Source organism: Miniopterus schreibersii (assembly GCF_964146895.1).
Source record: "Miniopterus schreibersii genome assembly, chromosome: 11".
Taxonomy (NCBI): Eukaryota; Metazoa; Chordata; class Mammalia; order Chiroptera; family Miniopteridae; genus Miniopterus; species Miniopterus schreibersii.
Window position 1 is genome coordinate 41,107,447 of NC_138111.1, and position 16,870 is coordinate 41,124,316.

Genomic DNA, 16,870 nt, shown 5'->3' on the forward strand with positions numbered 1-16,870 from the left:
GAAGTAGACATTGTGTCCCCTCTTCCTCCATAAGCTTGTGATAAAACTAATGGTGATGGATTGAGGACCTGATCCCGTGAATGACAGGGAGGGCGCTGAGACTGTGAGAAAGTGGACAAGAGGCGAACCTCCAAAGGGAGCATCTTAGTTTGTTCCCTCTTCTCAGATGTGAATGGGAGGCTCATGTGTTACTGGGGGAGGGAAATATTCAGAGGTGACGGCTGTCCAGCATTTTAATCTTATAACGTCTCTCTGAATAGCAAGTTTAAGTACCCACCCCCCAGAAGGAGAGCATGATAAGGTCAGTTATTGAATAGTGTATGCTGCATCTTTTGCATATCTGAGATGGAGGGAGGGTATTTTTAAACCCTCCTCTCAAAAACTCTCAAGTCCTTTTACTGACGGTCCTATCCATCCTTCAGGATTATACCTACACACAGTGTTTGGTGACGTCTCTCTCCAGCTCACTTATATTGCAGGGCACATAATGTGCTAAAAGACATGGAAATACGGTAAAGACATGGGCTTATAATGAAACACATATCTTCAGTGATTCTATAATGTCCCATGACAACATGGCCTGATTCACATACCAAGGAGGCTGTCAGTTGCACGAGCCGTGCCCACTGATAAGGATTCCAGCTGGTTGGAGTGGAGCAGGCATTCTGCTAAGCTCTGCCGCCTCGGATAATCTCTTGCCGTTTGTAGCTGTTGAAGGGCCAAAGACTGATTTACTGGCAGTTATGTCGTTTCCAAAGGCGCAAGATTTCTCAGACCCTTCTCCACGCAAGAATGGAAATGTCCTCAAGGCAGGTGGCTGGGATATCAGTGTCCATGTGTTTTGACAATACCCAGTGCATGACCGAGCAATAGAACAGTCATCTGTTATGTTACTATTAGTTCCCCCGGGTGCTTTTCAAATTCCCCAGACCTGCCACAGCTGATGGATATTGCAGCCAAAGTGAGTCCATGCCTTACACCGACCCACGGCTGGCCAATGAGAAGTCCCCACACCGTCATCCCTGTCTCTGTCGCTGTCTGCAGAGAACACTGGCTCAGTGCGGCCTGCTGTCAGCCCAGTGTGCCACCATGGGACTGGTCGTCAGTCTGAGCTTCCTGTGCAGAAAGCCTTCATGTCATGTCCAAGCCTCTCAGCCTACAATGCCATGCAGCACTATTTGTCCCATGAATGCTGTAGATGGAGGCTGCACTTCGGATCGGTCAGATTTGATAAATGATCTCATATTAACAATGGCTGAACTACCCGTTTTCAAGGTCAGCTAATAAACTCAAGAATCATGGATGGAGCAAAACAACTTTTTGTTCTAGGGGACTGACTGACACCTGGCAGGATGTTTAGCATTCTTGGTCCCCTCCCATTAAATGCCTCCCTGGCACATGTACACACATTTCCAAACACCCTCTGTGTGGGTAGTGACACTGGCCTGGCTGGGAACCACAGTGTTGTATGTATTGTATATATTGGTGTACGTGTTGTATGTATTATTATACGTATTGTTGCTGTCACTGCTCTGGAGGCACGTGGTGCCATAGGTGGACTCCTCAGTATTAGCTGATTACAAGATTGGCCCTGACATTTGCCACACTCTATCTGTAGTCTCTGCTATGACTGTCTCCGTGGTCCCCACAAATGTCTTGGACTTCTCCAATCATTTACTCTTAAGAAAAGCTGAGGGCTGGAGCTCCACCTTTAACAGCATAGTGAACATTATGTGCAGAGGAGTGAACCTCCTGTCTTTCACTCTCCGAGGATGAGGCAAGAGGACATGTATGTTTAGCTCAGAAAGGGAAGCTTAGGTTTTATGTCAAGCAGACAGAATGCCTTGGCAATGTGAATGTGAGCAGGTTCCCGAGAGAGGCTATGTCCTAGGGTCACTGCAGGACCTTCCCTTTGGCAAACTAGCTGAGAAGAAACTCTGTAAAAATAGGTGGCTGCACAGCTGCTTCTCTCCATAGCTGGGCCCAAGCATGTGCTCTGCCTGATATTTATGATGCTGTGTCAGCTTCAGCCCCACTCATCCAAGCAGCCTCAAGACCCAAGGCAAGCCCCCCTCTCCAGCCCTCCTACCTCTCAACTCCTAATCCGTGTTCTTGGATACAGTTTTCCCTGGTGAAATTATATAAATGATCAAGTGCCTAGTGTCCTGCCATCTCTGAGTCAATCTCTCTATGAATTTCCATAGTACGTTGCTTGTGCCTCTACTATAACATTCATGTCTACCTGATTCTTTGTGTATTTTTGTTACAGCCTCTTGTTCCCAAATTATAAACTCATAGGAGCAGGAATAACATTTTCTACATCTCCTTGCTGCACCAAAACCAGGATTCTGCATAGAGTTGTTCACCAGTGTTTGCTGAGTGAATGAATATACATTTGGGCTCCTGGACACACACGACTCCGTACAGAAATAAAGAAGTAGACATTTTAAATGAGATTTAATTCGCATTTGAACATTGAAAGTTAGAAAAGATTAAAAGTTCAGCAATTTGAGGAAAACTAAATATTTTCTTACCTGCAGCCAAGCCTAAGAAGGTATCTAATTGTGCTGACCAAAATGAAGTCGGGTAGTGAATGAAGGCCATCATGGGCCTCTACTGTAAGGACGGTGAGAACCAAAGCTATAAGGCAAATTGTATTCCATTGCTGATGAATTTCATAGCTAGTTCTTTAGAATCTTAGCTCAAAGCCACCCTCCTATTATTCTGAAGTGAAGATATTTACAGTGAAAACTAAATGCCACTTCAGTGTCTGCTGACTCCCAGAGGCAGTTTTGAGCAATTTGTCTTTTCTGTCCCATGTATTTAATAAATTCCCAAGGTCCCGATAATGAAAACCAGCCCTTGCTAGTGTTCTGAGAGGCAGACTTACCAGAAGAGTGACCACTACAGCAGATTCTCAAATGGCAAAACAAACAAATAAGCAAAATTCCACAATCTCTGCATAAGGTTGAAATAAAGAATTTCTGTTTTATTGGATACTAAATGTCCTAACAAGTTTCTGACAGAGGCATAGATAGAAAACGGAAACAAACACCTTATTGGGAATGTTTCCCTGCTTGCACTAATCCTAACTACAGCAATAACAAACTGCTTAACAGTCAAAGCACACCACGTCATCTGTGCAAATGACACAATAAGTGAGAGCGCCGTTCCCAAGGAAGCAAAACATATGCAAACAGGTCCCGTGCACCTAGTGTCCTGGCTGAGTCAGGCAAGGGCTGCTGGAGCTGCAAGATCCTTTTCCTGGGCACAGACAGCCAGTTGTGACCCTCTGCTTTCCAGCAGGGGTCTCCGCTCTGCCCTCTATCTCACCAGGCCCATAACTGTACCACCAGGAAGGTTTTCTTCCAGCGTCCACTTCATTCCCTACTTCTACGGCATTTCATTGTCTCCTTTTACAGCCATCATAGGTAAAAGCTGAACTGTGTCCAAACAAGTGCATGAAAATAGGCTCTTATTGGGAGATAAGAGAGCAGAGAGAACATCAGAGATAGCAGACGTGGTGATATTTTGTCTTCCCAGGAGAAATGAGTATAAACCCATGTACCACTCTAGGTGATGCAATCAAGGAAGGGCCCAAAGAATGTTAAACATTCATTTGCAGAGTCTTGCCAAGAAACTATTTCCCACCTGCATCATGAACAGCTGAATTTGAAGGAATGCAGCCAGCTTAATAGCTAAAATAATATCTACAAAGTAAGAGAGAACACCCTTTGATATGTTTGGTTGAATGTGTGCTGTTGTGATGTGTAGGAAGTTTTAGGAGATGTGAGAGAAGGTGGCAGGGGGACTTTGGAAATGGGAAGGTGGAAAAGAGGGCCATCAGCTGGTTCAGATGTCGTGACTAACAGTTTCCTAGCCCACTTTTTCTTTCTTAAAAGGGGAGGTTCCTTTGTGTGATAAAATATCAAGAACAAATGATAGTACAGTTTTAACAGGCAACTGAAGACCTTATTGCATTGGGAGGAACTGACCAAAATCTAAACAAAACAGATTTTTTTCATTTCCCACCCACCCTTCCATCCCCTACCAACAAATTATCTTTTGTTTTGTTTTTCCAAAGTCATAAGAGGCACAAACAGGTAGCAAGAAGGCGTGGGTGACGTGTCTCCCACCGAGCGCTCTCCTTCGGGCCTGGTAAGTGATTGTGCCTTCCTTCAGGTTATGACAGTGGGACCCCTCCGGCCGGTTCTCTCATGAATCTGGGATATTTTCAGCGCGATGGCTATGAGAGGGCTCAGCACCGCCTGGAAAAAGAGGAAGAAAGTCTGTGAACAACTCCAGTCAGTCACAAGAAGGCCACTGTGATGGGCTTTGATCGCAAACATCTAGATCGATGCTGATGGCAGTGCCAGCATGGGGAGGGCACCTGCTCTCTGGGCCTTGCTTCCCTTTTCCATACAAGGAGGGTGGAGTGTGCAGGGTGAGGGGAGGGGGGGAAGAAGATGAGCCTCCAAAGTCTTATCCAGCTCCCAGACACTGATCTAAGATAGGGAACTGCACAACCCAACTACCGGAGCTTTGGAGCATTCCATGAACAGAGCTTTGTGAATTAGGGGAGTTCAGAAAACCCCAGGCTTCCTCTGCTGTCCTCGCTCGCCCACATGAACGCCCTCCTCCCCCCCACACACGAACTTGAGGAAAAACACTACTTCTCCATCCATCCTAAGACCACGGGCCTCAAGAACCTGCTATCTTGAGATGTCAAAGAAGACGGGCCAATCCATTGGCTAGTGCTGCAGAAATAACTGCTCATTTCTCCCATCAAATAACACAGTGGCCCGTGAGAGTCCTCAGTGCCCCTAGAAGGAGGTGGGCTGGTGTAGTGGCCTAAGGAATAGATTCTTGGAATGACGAAGGACATGATGAGGAATCAGAATCATTTCTCGCCCATTAGCTGCTTCTCATTTCACAGGAACAAGGCGTTGTTTTCCAGAGAGGGAGCATATACCACCCAGGGTGGTTTTAGCTGGTACAGGAGACTATTCCAGGTGGTGCGTGGACATGGTGTGACTTACAAAACAATGAGAAAGTCATTCTATTTTCCATTCATCTTCAACCCTCCTAATTTTATCAAGGAGAAACTTTGCAACCAATATTTTTAATTTTTATTAAAATACAAATGCGCTTTTTTTCATAATTTTTTGTTTGTTTAAAATATTACAGATGTCCCCTTTTCTCCCCAGTGACCCATTCCACCCTGTCCCATCCCCCTTCCAGTCCCTCTCCACACCACTGTCCGCGTCCTTGGGTTGTGCATATATGCTGCCAATCTTTAACACTTTAAGACAGGGCATGCCTCAGGCAAGAATTACCTACGAAGGAGGTGATATCATTGTATGTTTTTACTGAATTCATTTTTAAGGTGCCCTTTTATTTAACAAGGGATGACGTGCTTTTCCTTGTAGAGCATGGCTATAAACTTTCTGTAGTAAATAGATTTAAGTGAAAACAAAGAGAGTCCCTTTAAAGACAAATACTAAGTAGCCATACTGATAGAAAAGAAGCTTGGGAAATGCTGGCATAAAGGAAGAAAAAAGATACCATGTTGAGGAAAATAAAACTTGTAATTCTGGAGAGGGGGGTGAGATTCTGTCACTTGCAGCCCTCACGCATACCTAACAGATATCGGGAAGAAGGCAATGCATACATTCTCATCAGACAAGAGCACCGGCAAAGGCCCAGGGAACAAAAGGCCCCGTGTGTCCTGAGTGGAGTGTACACACGGCCAGTCCTGATGATAACTGAGCAAGCCTTGTTTGGGGGGACCTATAGGACAGAGTGAAGTTAAACAATTTAATTCATTAGGCAAGGGAAGATGGTGGAGTTTCTGGAAAGATTTCTCTAGCAGCAAATCCAGTGGTTAAACACATTTATGGCTAAGTGGATTAAATTATCTTACTCTATGAAGATGTCTAGATGGAAAAGCTCAGACACAACCCTGGACACCAGGAGGAAATGCAAATCTAGAGTCATTTCATAACCAAACAAGCCGGCAGTGATTCCCTCTGGTTCCACATCCATAAACTTGATATACATAGAGTGTTTCTTTTCCTTTTAACCCAACTGGTGCCCAGAAAAATCTCCTACTGGCACCTTTTTCCAGCATACAGTCCACATGATGCCCACGTAGGGGCAGCTGGATTCTCTAGGAGCCAAGTACCTACATTTGTATAGAAATCAGATTGTTCGCTTTCACTCTTCTTCCTCCCCTGTCTTCTCCTCCCTCTTTCCTTCTCCCCCCTTCCTTTTTTTTCTTGGCTGTATAACTCCTCATTAATACCTATAAAAGAAGTTAAATAAGGACAGAAAAGGGGAGTGATCACTAAAGTAAAACTGATCACTTTAACTGAGTTCCTGGAGAGCAAGTACAGATAAATTTAAAATATCCTATCAATTTAAGAAAACGCAGTGAAACTGAATTTGAAACTTCAAAATTGAGAAATTTAAATATATTTGTTTTGCATCCTTGTATGTTTCAAGATGAAGGATTTTCCACTCCATATGTTTAAGTGCTGGTACTATTGGCAAGAGCACAGTTGTAACTGACACTGTAAATGCTGCAGGCCTTCTCTTTACCCATCTCCACTGAACTCTGCAGATGATCCTACATTTTCCATTTCTTTGTAAAACTTTGGATTGATGTCCACAGCACACTGATGTCTCTAACATGATCACCAACTTCTACTTCCAGCAGTCGAGTTATGAGCTTACTAGGAGTCAGTTAAGCCTGTTCCTAAATATCTTAATGCGTGTTTTGCTTGTTATTTAGACTATGCAATTATTAAGTTATATGAAAATCAGTGAAATGTAAGTATAAATAGGAAGAGGTTCTCTCTAGGAAAATTAAAGTGAATGTTTTGGAAAGAATTAGGTAATGGTGATTAGCTAATTCTGTCAAGTTAAATATATAAAATATTTGGGAGAAATAAAAAGAATGTAAAATATTATTTCCTCATATAGCTTCACAAATGTCATAAGTTCCCAGTGACCATAAAGAAATTAACGGTGAACATTACAGATGATGAATTATGAATGAAAATCTTTTAAAGAAAAATAATCACAACCAGTGTGCTTGTCTTCAAAGAAACAGTCTTGTACCAAAATTAAAAGATTGACAAATGAGCATACATTTAATATTTTATGCTAAAAATACAATGGGCAAGATATGTGTGCCTTTAATGACCTCTTAACTCTCTGGATTAGTGAACCAAGCACTTGCCCCTTGTTCTGATCATGTCAGAGGAGAAGGCTTCACTGGTTACTATGCAAACCGAAGGGAAGAAAGCACGTTTTTGGAAACTTTATATGAGAAAGACCTTGAGCACAGGAAGTCACACCCTGAGCAAAAAGCCCTAGGCCAACCTGGCACAGAAGTTGTGGAGCCATATGCCCTCAGGGGACCATGAGGATTTGGGAAAAAGGACATTAGTGATGTTCACCACGGGATGAACACTGGTGAGATCCATTGAGCCATGTTCCAGGAACCCAGAAAGTCTAGATGTTTGTATGACCCTGAATAGTTCTGGAAGGGAGTCCCTAAAAATGCTCAAGATCAAATTTTTGCCAGGCTTGTGAAATGGGAGCTGCAAGTTATAAATAATTTATGGATCATAAAGTAAGATATTTTTTTCTTGCCTGAGTATACAGAGTAAATACAGGGGTGAACAAAAGTAGGTTTACAGTTGTGAGTGGCATTCTTTTGAGTTAATAAAGCTATTGTAATAATCATAACCGGCATGTCTTTTTTGCCCACATGTGATAGAATGGTTACACCATGAGCGCAGGAACTTTGTCTAATTTAGGGCTTAGAAAGTGTCCGCTACTTAGAAAGTATTCAGTAAATATTGATGGCATAAATGAATGCTCTATCAGTTTGATGAATGAAAAATTATGCGGCAGATAGATTCTTCTATGGCCATTCATTAAGGGCACTCTGGGTAAGTGGAAGGGTTGGTAGTATCAGATTTTTACTGCTATGTTTTTCTTTAGAAGTCACAGCTTGGATACACGTGAGTCCCATATCATCAATCATGTATAACGGAAAAGAGAGAGGGGGAAATTAATTTCCCTGAGGCATCGGAAAGGGCCTCAGAATGGGGAGTAAGAAAAGGAGTTAAAAATGAGAAGCCTGCGGGTGTGAAATCTCGGGTGGAACTGGAAGCAAAGAGCCTGAGAAGCGCAGAGGAGCAGGGGACGGTCTCATCTGATTCTTTCTGGTCACAGACGAGGAAGCCCGGCCTGGAGAGGAGACACGGATCGGGCCAGGGTGACACTGTGCTTGGCAGCGAGCTGGGGTAAGTACCCAGCGATGCCTCCTACACTGCTCTTCCATTGCCCAGTTCTGATTCCGAGGCCTGCGAGTGACAGAAAAACTGCAGGTGAATGAGCCTAAGGGGAGCGGAGGGGAGGGAGGGCCGGCAAGGCCATCACCCCGCTGCCCCAGACAAGTCCCACCCTAGGCGAGGGGTGCGACCAGCCATCCCCACGGACCGAGCGCGGGGGAGCGCGGGAAGAGGAGCATTCCAGTTACTGAATGCATCAGGGCCTCCAAGATGATTCTCTGCGAAGGAAAGAAACTAATAGAGACTTCAATAAATTAGGAACAGGCCATTTCCCCCCCAATTCCAGTACTTCTCAGAATGCCTGACAATAGCTTTTCTACACTCAACTGCAGGAAATAGCGAGTGGTCATCCTGTAACAAACCAGGTCGGCAATAAGTCCTTTCAACAGTACTCACACTGGGGCTCCAGGGCCAGGGTTGGGAGAACTTTGCTGTCATCTCGAGTTTATTAACTGCCAGACTAAAGAGGGAATTGGAGCCTGTCTCTATTTAAAATTTTGATACTTTATCATGGATATTTTGCATTGATTTTGATTTTTAAAAGTAGTGTATTACAATATTGATCTCGGTTACTGCGTTTTTTGGCACCCCGACATTTTGCACCCTGCTCACCTCACCCTACTTGCAACCCTGTATTAGGCTTTAACCTCTTCATACTCCCTGGAAGGACAGAGAAGGTTTCTCCTTTCACTTTCTTTCCCCTCTTATCTCTTGCTTTATGTGGTTGTAGTTTTGATCCACGCTCATGTAAATTAGAACCACGAAAACAAGCCCCTACCAAACTGAACTTCTTACCCTGACCAGCAATAGACAGGAGAGGTGTAAATGTCCTGAATGTCACAAGACTCAAAGTAAATAGTTAACTGAATTTTTTTTTTTTTAATTTGTGGAGAAAAACAAAACCCTAACCACAGACACAATCACCTATTAAGTAATATTTGTCAGACTTTGTGGAGGGAGCCAGGGCTGGGCTGGCCTTAGTGAGAAGGTGCGTTGGGAGGGTCAGGGAGGTATCCTGTGGGAAGGAAGGGTGGGGATGATAGTACTGTCCTGGCTACAATCCAGGGAATGCAGATCATTCAATACCAGAAAACAATGATATTCTGATGTCCATAAAAGCAGAATTTATAACAAACACCATTTTCTCCTGATCCTTCGGGGTAACTTGCATCAACACTCCCACTTTGGTTAAAGCGGAACTACCTGGCTTTCTCTCGTGATTCCATTCAAACGCTAGTTTTTAACCTATGTATTGCTTGCTTAGTCTAAGGCAGTGGTCCTCACGCTTGAGCATGCATTGGAACCCTCTGGGGATCTGGTAAAATGCAGATAGAGGCCTCCTCCCCTTGAGTTTCTGATTTAGGAGAACTGGGGTGGGGCCCAAGAATGTGCTTTTCTAACAAGTTCCAGGTGATGCTGATGCTGCTGGTCCAAGGACCACACTTCGAGAACCACTGCTCTAAGATACGCCCATTACTGTGCCTGTCAAATTCTTTGCTCTAGACCAGCAATTTTCAATCTTTTTCATCTCATGGCACACATAAACTAATTACTAAAATTGTGAGGCACACAAAAAAATGTATTTTTTGCTGATCTGACCAAAAAATAGGTATAATTTTTATTCATTCACACCAAATGGCTATTGTTGTGTTGGCTGTTGTCACTTTTTTTTTTAACAATCTAAGGCAAAAGAGGTCAGTGTCCCTGACTACATAGTCAGGTACTGCATGTTTTAAAAATTCTTGTAGCACACCAGTATGCAGAGGCGCACTGGTTGAAAATCGCTGCTCTAGATAAACACTAGGTTGTCTTGTTTATATCACATGCTCTCACTCCCTGGCCATAGCTGAATGGACCAGGAGTGGGTCCCTGACCTATAGGCAGCCAATGTTTAGACTGGCCAGTGACTGAGATAATAGCCTAGGGCAAAACCTGAGCCAGCTGGATCAGATTCTTGCCTTAAACTGATAAACCCCCAGACAGATGGTGGGGATAACACACAGGTGAAGGCAACCACAGAGACCTGCAATCTTCCCAGGAAGGCATGCACCCTTTCTATCCCCTGCGAGCTGTCTCAGATAATTCGGAAAGGGGTGGGAGCCCCATATAGCCACTAGTGAGCTTCTTGCCAAGTCAGACAGGGGTGGCAGAGTTAGAAATAATTTGATCCATATAATACAGAAATGTGACATTCTTGTATCCCAGGAGTTGTGGAGCAATTCATACTTGTTATGATTATAATTAAAATCATCTCCTGGCTTTGTTTCCAATACATCTCAGTATTGGAGAAAGTTTCTGATTACACTGCCCTTGGAATCCCCAATACTCATACAGTGTAACAGGGGAGAGTTAAGCACAGGGATCTGTAACCTCAGGCTACCTTTTAAGAGGCCCACTAAGTGGAGGTGGAATCTATCCCCAGCTCCTCTCAGCATCCAGAAGGCCTGGCAAGGAGTGGAGTCCTCCGGGAGGAAGGAGCACCCTGTCTTCTACAGAGATCATCCACCAGCCTCCTTTTTCCTGTGTATTCCCACTGGGGGCGCCTTTCCTAATTGCAAAAGGTGCCCTATAGTCCATTGTTTAGGTAACAAAGATGGCTAGCTATTTTACATTCATTTGGAAAGCATAAGGAAGCAAAATTATTATTGAAATTCAAATCAAATAAAATTAAATACATTTTTCTAATGTAAATTAAGTGACAATGCTAAAACTGCAAACACTTTGTTCTTTATTAGAATACATACAATCATGGTCCTAATTTAATCCCCTTTTCATGTAATAAATCTACCTATCTATCTTGATCCAAAAACAGACCTAAAATTAACCAAAATACAGAATATGAAAAATGACTATAGATAAATCTGAATTCTGAGCTCAACACTGAGGGAGCCCATTTATCTTGTCAATATCGGGAAAATAAAACTGCTCCACAAAAGTTCTCTTCTGAGGGGAAAAAGACATTCCAAGACATAACAGATGAAATACTCCCCCAGAACGTTCAATCAAAGCAGAAACTAAGCTAGTGCTTTAGGAATGCAGCGACCAGCCTGACAGAAACCACGCTGACCCAGGCAGAGCCGCCTCCCCCTCCACCGCCCTCCCCACTTTTGTAATTGATCTGGGACTTTAGGAGGCGAAAGACAGCACGTAAGTTGCAAATCCAAAATAAAATGGAACAATCATGAAGCCCATTTTCCTCTTTGTTCAAGCGTGAGCCAGTTCAGGGGGAAACTAGAGTTGCCCACCTCCCTCCTGCCACTTCCAAAACCGTTAGCAGAACTATAAACTGCAAGGGTGAAAGCAGAGGTTACGAAAACAAAAGGATCATCGTCTCTCTGGTTCTTGTTACTCAAAGGACTCTCCCTGTAGCCATCTGCCTCCTCGTTTTCCTCTGTTCCCAAACCTCATCTGAAGCCAAGATCTGGGTTATTGGTCCTCATTGTCATTTTTTAAAAACTGGGTTCCTATGTTTGGAACAATATGTGATTCAGCTTCATTTCCTGCATATGGATATCAGAAAGCCTTGTCCTTAGAGATGAATTAAAAGCATCAACAATGATGGGTCAATGTTTAAAAATCAAATTTCATATGAAAATCCAGAATATTTTGCAACCTCGAGCTCATATATTATAAAGCAATAACTGGAGAGGGCTGAGTATCACCAGAGTTCCCACTTAACTAGCCCCAACTAGAATTTACTGCCTGTTTTTGTGGGCATCTGAATTTGCTAGCACTGGATTGGCAATAATGTAGTAGAAACAGTGAAAAGATCTCAATATTAATGAGTATACATTTTTCCTGGATAGTTCTACATCCAGGAATCTGGGACATTCTAATTTAGCTTTTCTCTTTTTCTGAAATAGAGATAGATCATCACTATGAGGAGACTGAAGACTGTGAGGGAGGGCTGGCAGATTTGCAAGAGGAGCCCAGAGCACTCTGAGGGAGTGAGGGGACTGAGATCCTTCCCAACCCCTATTTCCTGAGATTCAAATTATCAGCATGGACTGAGCTGACCAAGACTGAGTCACAAACTATAATCCAGGAACTGTCTACTCTCACCTAGCCCTTGGGGCACATGAGCCTGGCAAAGCAGCTGTGCAAACGAAGAAAGCCAAAGAGCAGGGATGCTAAGACCCCAACCCATTTTGGCGGAGAGAACTCCTGGCTGAGTGAAGCCCTGAGAGAATGAGCTCTTTTCCTCTCCCACGTTGAAGAACTGCCAAGGCCTAGGCAGGGAGCCTCAGTGGCCAGATGGTGTGGGCCCGCCCAGGGTGGTAATACTGCTCCTCTGGGGAGAAAGGTTAACAGTCTCTCTGCACTTCCCACAACTGCCACCACAGCCCACTTGATGCAACTGGTTACAGGTAGCACTGTGGCATTCTCCAGCTCCTACAGGTATGGGCCTCTAAGACCAGACTAGCCCTTTGGAAGGGATTTGAGGATACAAACAGGGATAGGAAGTCTGAAAGACAGACCAGACTTCCCCCTAGTCTGGAATTGTGGTGCTCAGAAATTGCACCTGAGATCAGTCTTAGAAGATGGATTGAGTAAGTCAGACTGAAATGGGCACCCGGATTACTTTAATTATTTTTTGATGGCACAAATAAAGCACCCTAGTTAAGAACATGGGCTCTGAGGCCAGAGTCTAGGTCCAAATACCAGCTATCCTACTTAGAAATAGCAGATTATTCAATTCTCGGAGCCAAAGTTTGCTCATTTATGAAACATGGATGGATGAATATCTATCACATTAGATGGTGATGAGAATTAGATATAACACACAAAAAATGCATAGCACTCTGCCTAGCCCATACACAGGCAGGCAGGTGACACGTGATACTGAATACTGTTGTTGTTGCTGCTGTATTATTATTATTATTATTATTATTATCAAAGAGGAAGCCTGGCTTGCCAGAACAGTAGGATAGAAGTGAGCAGACCAGCATTTTAGCCCCAGTAGATTGACCTTTGGTAGACAGACAACCACCACTTTGGCTTCTGTTTCCTTGCCCATAAGATGACATTCAAGTCATCTTTTCTGATGGAAGATCAGACAAGAAAAGGAATGAGCACATCAAAAGCGTTTTCAGTTTTCTGAATGAAAAAAGCCCAAAGCCACTCCAATCAGAGGTAGGATCTCTCGCATCAGTGAGGCGCTCTTAGCCTCAGACACGCCGGCCTTCCATTTTACTTATGCGCAGCGGGACCAGTCCATCCAGCCAGAGGGAACACAGTCAGACTGCAGTGGGAGGAGACAATGCTGAAAACAGAAGGAGCAGACGCCACTGCGCTAGGAACACCTTCCTTAAGGGGACATCCGTTTCTGAAGGAGCTAGTTAGCAAGGACAGCGCCAGTAGCAGACGCAAAGTGGAAAGAAATCTGCTGCTATGAGGGCTGCGGGGTCGTACAGAGCAGGCTGTGCAGCAGGAGAGTCATTAACACCAGGCGCAAAAGAGACAGGAACAAGCCTCTACTTGAAGAGAGATTCTTCCCTGCGATATAAAGGCTGCTCGTGGAATTTATGGACAGTTAATGTATATTTTATGAGTGCAGCAACTGGGACAAACAAACAAACATGTTCTTTTGTGGACTTTGCCTTTAAGATACAACTGCCATATAACCCTTTCGTATTTTAAGTATATTATTAACCTTTTCACCTAGTAACTGAAGTAGTGCTAGGCTCTTTACTCACAATTTTAGCACAGCTTCCTATCTTGGTAAAACCGAACTAGAATGTGACTTCAGGTTTAAGAAAGATGGTCGCAGAGTAGGTGGAAGCTACGCTCCCCTCCTCACAGGACCAAACTGAAATTGCAACTGAAATATAGAACAATCAACCTGAATAACCAATTGAAGGCTAGCTGAAGGAAAGTCTTATAACCAAGGATTTACTGAAGAAGCCACATTGAGACTGGTAGGGAGGATGGACGCAAAAGGGACGGGCCCCGCTCCCCCAGGCAGCAGCTGAGATCCTGGAGGGAATAGCTCAGCTGCAAAGTTTCCCTGAGAAGAACGGGGTCTCGATCCCAAGCTGGGCTCTCCAGCCCAGAGCACCAGAGTCAGGAAGAGGTGCCCACATGACACCTGGCTGTGAAAATCAGCAGGGATTCTCTGCCAGGGCGAGATGAAAGTCCTCTAGAGACAGGTGCCCTCTTAAAGGGCCAACACACAAAATCTCGTTTGCCGCCACTCACCCTGGGCTCCAGGGTGACAGAGGACAGAGCAGATGAGAGTCGCATGAGGAGAGACGGGATTTGTGGCTCTGGGGAGAGAGCTGAAGGGACAGCCACCAGGATCCCTGAGCTGAGTTCCTCCCTCACGCCACAGACTCCATCATTCTGGGGTGGCTCACTCTCCTCCATATGGCATCAGCCTACGGGAATGCAATGCCCCAGCCTCTGGACCCCCTGTCATCCCATCCTGTGGAGCTTGCACCCTGCTGAGAAGTATGCTGCCTGGGCTGGGTATAGAGGTCTGGACAGACTCAGAGTGTGGCTTTGGGATAAGGCCATTCCCCACACTTCCTCATGAACCTGGTACCTCCCCTTCATGGGAGATCCTCTAGCCCTACTTTTCAGGTTCCAGGCAGCTCCATTCTCATGACTCCTGGTGGCTACACCTTGCTGAGGTCTGGGCAGAATCTTGGACAGACTGAGTTGTATAGCTTTGGGGGAAGGCTACTCCCCTCCCCTTCCCCCAAGCATGACCAGCACCTCTCCCTCACAGGAGATCCACTAGCCCCATCTTCCCGACTCCTGGTCACCAAGCCCTGCTGAGATTGGACTTTGGGCAGAATCTGGGGCAGACTGAGTTATGTGGCTCTAGGACAGTGGCCATTTTCCCCTCATATGCCTGCCCACTGCAGAGCCCTCCCTTCACAAGGCCAAATCTTGTTTTGGGGGGCCTGATAAACCCTGTGGGCCTCACCCTGATTACTCCCTGAGATCCCACTCAACCACAAAGGTGTGTTAGCACCCAGCAGGTGGACACTTGCTGAGCGGCCTCAGACCCAGCACTGGCATCGAGTTTGAACCTGTATCGGCCTGGTGAACACCACTTGCCCCTACCTAGTGACTCATTGAGAACCTATCTTACACAACTCGAGTACCACCAGAGGCTCTTTCAATGACTGAGCCTAAACAGGCAGCCAGCAGGTGGAGACAGATCTTGGGGCGCCTTGGGACTTTTGCTGACTTGCCCCTGAAACTGGTCTTGGTAAAAGCCAGCCTTGGTGCACAGCTTGGTCCTTCCCGTGCAGCAGAGAAAGCCACAAACTGTGGATTGTTTTGTAGCTCCAAACAGTTTGCCCAGGGCCAGCCACAGGCAGTGTCTGACATTGGCCTGCACCAGAGTCCCTCCTAAGAGTCCCAGAACCAACACACACAGTGGCCAGCTTCAGACAACATCAGAGCAGGATCCAATTAGCTTCACAAGCAGAATATCCAAAGGGAGATCTTGGCAGGCACTAGACCCTGCTGCAGCAAATTCCTAGCTGTGTGGTCAGCACCTGCATAGGAGCTCGTACATTGTGGTAGGGGTTGATCCCCATAGTCAGCCAGCATGAGAGTTGGCCCCATGCATGAATGGGCCAACAGCAACCAAGACTCAATTACAATAGGAGGGCCCACATAACCCATACAAGGGACATTCTTGCAATACCCAGCTCAAGTGATCAAGGAGACTGAGCTACTGGGTATCCTAGGATACCTACTACATATTTTTATTCCTACTTGACTGATTAAGTACTGAAGCTTATAGCAATTAAGTTGCCCAACGTTGCAGAGTTGAAAATGGCAGAACTGGGGCTCAAGACCAAAGATGTATGATTCCAAAGCCCAACTTTTGAACAGTGGGCCATTTGGCCTCGATGGTATTTGACAAAACAAAATCCTGGTGCCCCCAAACAATTTCACCCACCTGAAAAAGTGACCGTGGTTTTGTCTTTTCCTCTCTGTATTAAGCATGTATTTTATTCCTATGAGCTAACACTTAGGGACCTTGCTGACACTGGAAGGGACTGTCCTTTGGAAGTTAGCTAATTTCTAGAGATAGCCAATAGCTCCCCTGGGAGCACATCTTTTATATGCAGACCAACCAATCTGAAGCCCAAACACCAACCACCTCCTTTACTGGTCTCTCACTCTCAGACCACTGTCCACCAGCTCTAATCACCCCAGGGCCAGGTATCAGACAACTAGGGACTGTCTCCATGTCCCGGAGCCTGCTGAAATTATTCAAATTATCCAATCCTGAAACTTCTTACCCTGCTTTGCCTATTTCTTTCCACAATAAAAGCTTTTTCCTACATTTTCTCCCACTCCTGCCTCATAACTGACCCTGGTGCTTCCTGTGTGGCCCTGCAGGGTATGACATGGCATGTCCCCTCCTCTTGGGAACAGTGAGTAACAAGCTGTCTTTCCAATGGCAATCATCTCCTAATTTGTTGGCCTCACCATTCTTGAACCATAATAAAACCTTCATTTTAAAACACTCTCTTAGC

The 16,870-nt window shown here is 45.0% G+C and overlaps 1 protein-coding gene across 1 annotated transcript in view; it reads right to left on the reverse strand.

The window, feature by feature from the left end:
* Positions 1 to 2,963: 2,963 nt before the first annotated feature.
* The window catches only part of PGM5 (phosphoglucomutase 5), a 145,534-nt gene continuing 131,627 nt past the window's right edge, over positions 2,964 to 16,870 (reverse strand). Inside the window, exon 11 of the mRNA XM_081151150.1 lies at positions 2,964 to 4,268. Within this exon, the coding sequence (XP_081007276.1) occupies positions 4,179 to 4,268 (90 nt within the window). The 3' untranslated portion in view covers positions 2,964 to 4,178. The remainder of the gene's footprint in view (positions 4,269 to 16,870) is intronic.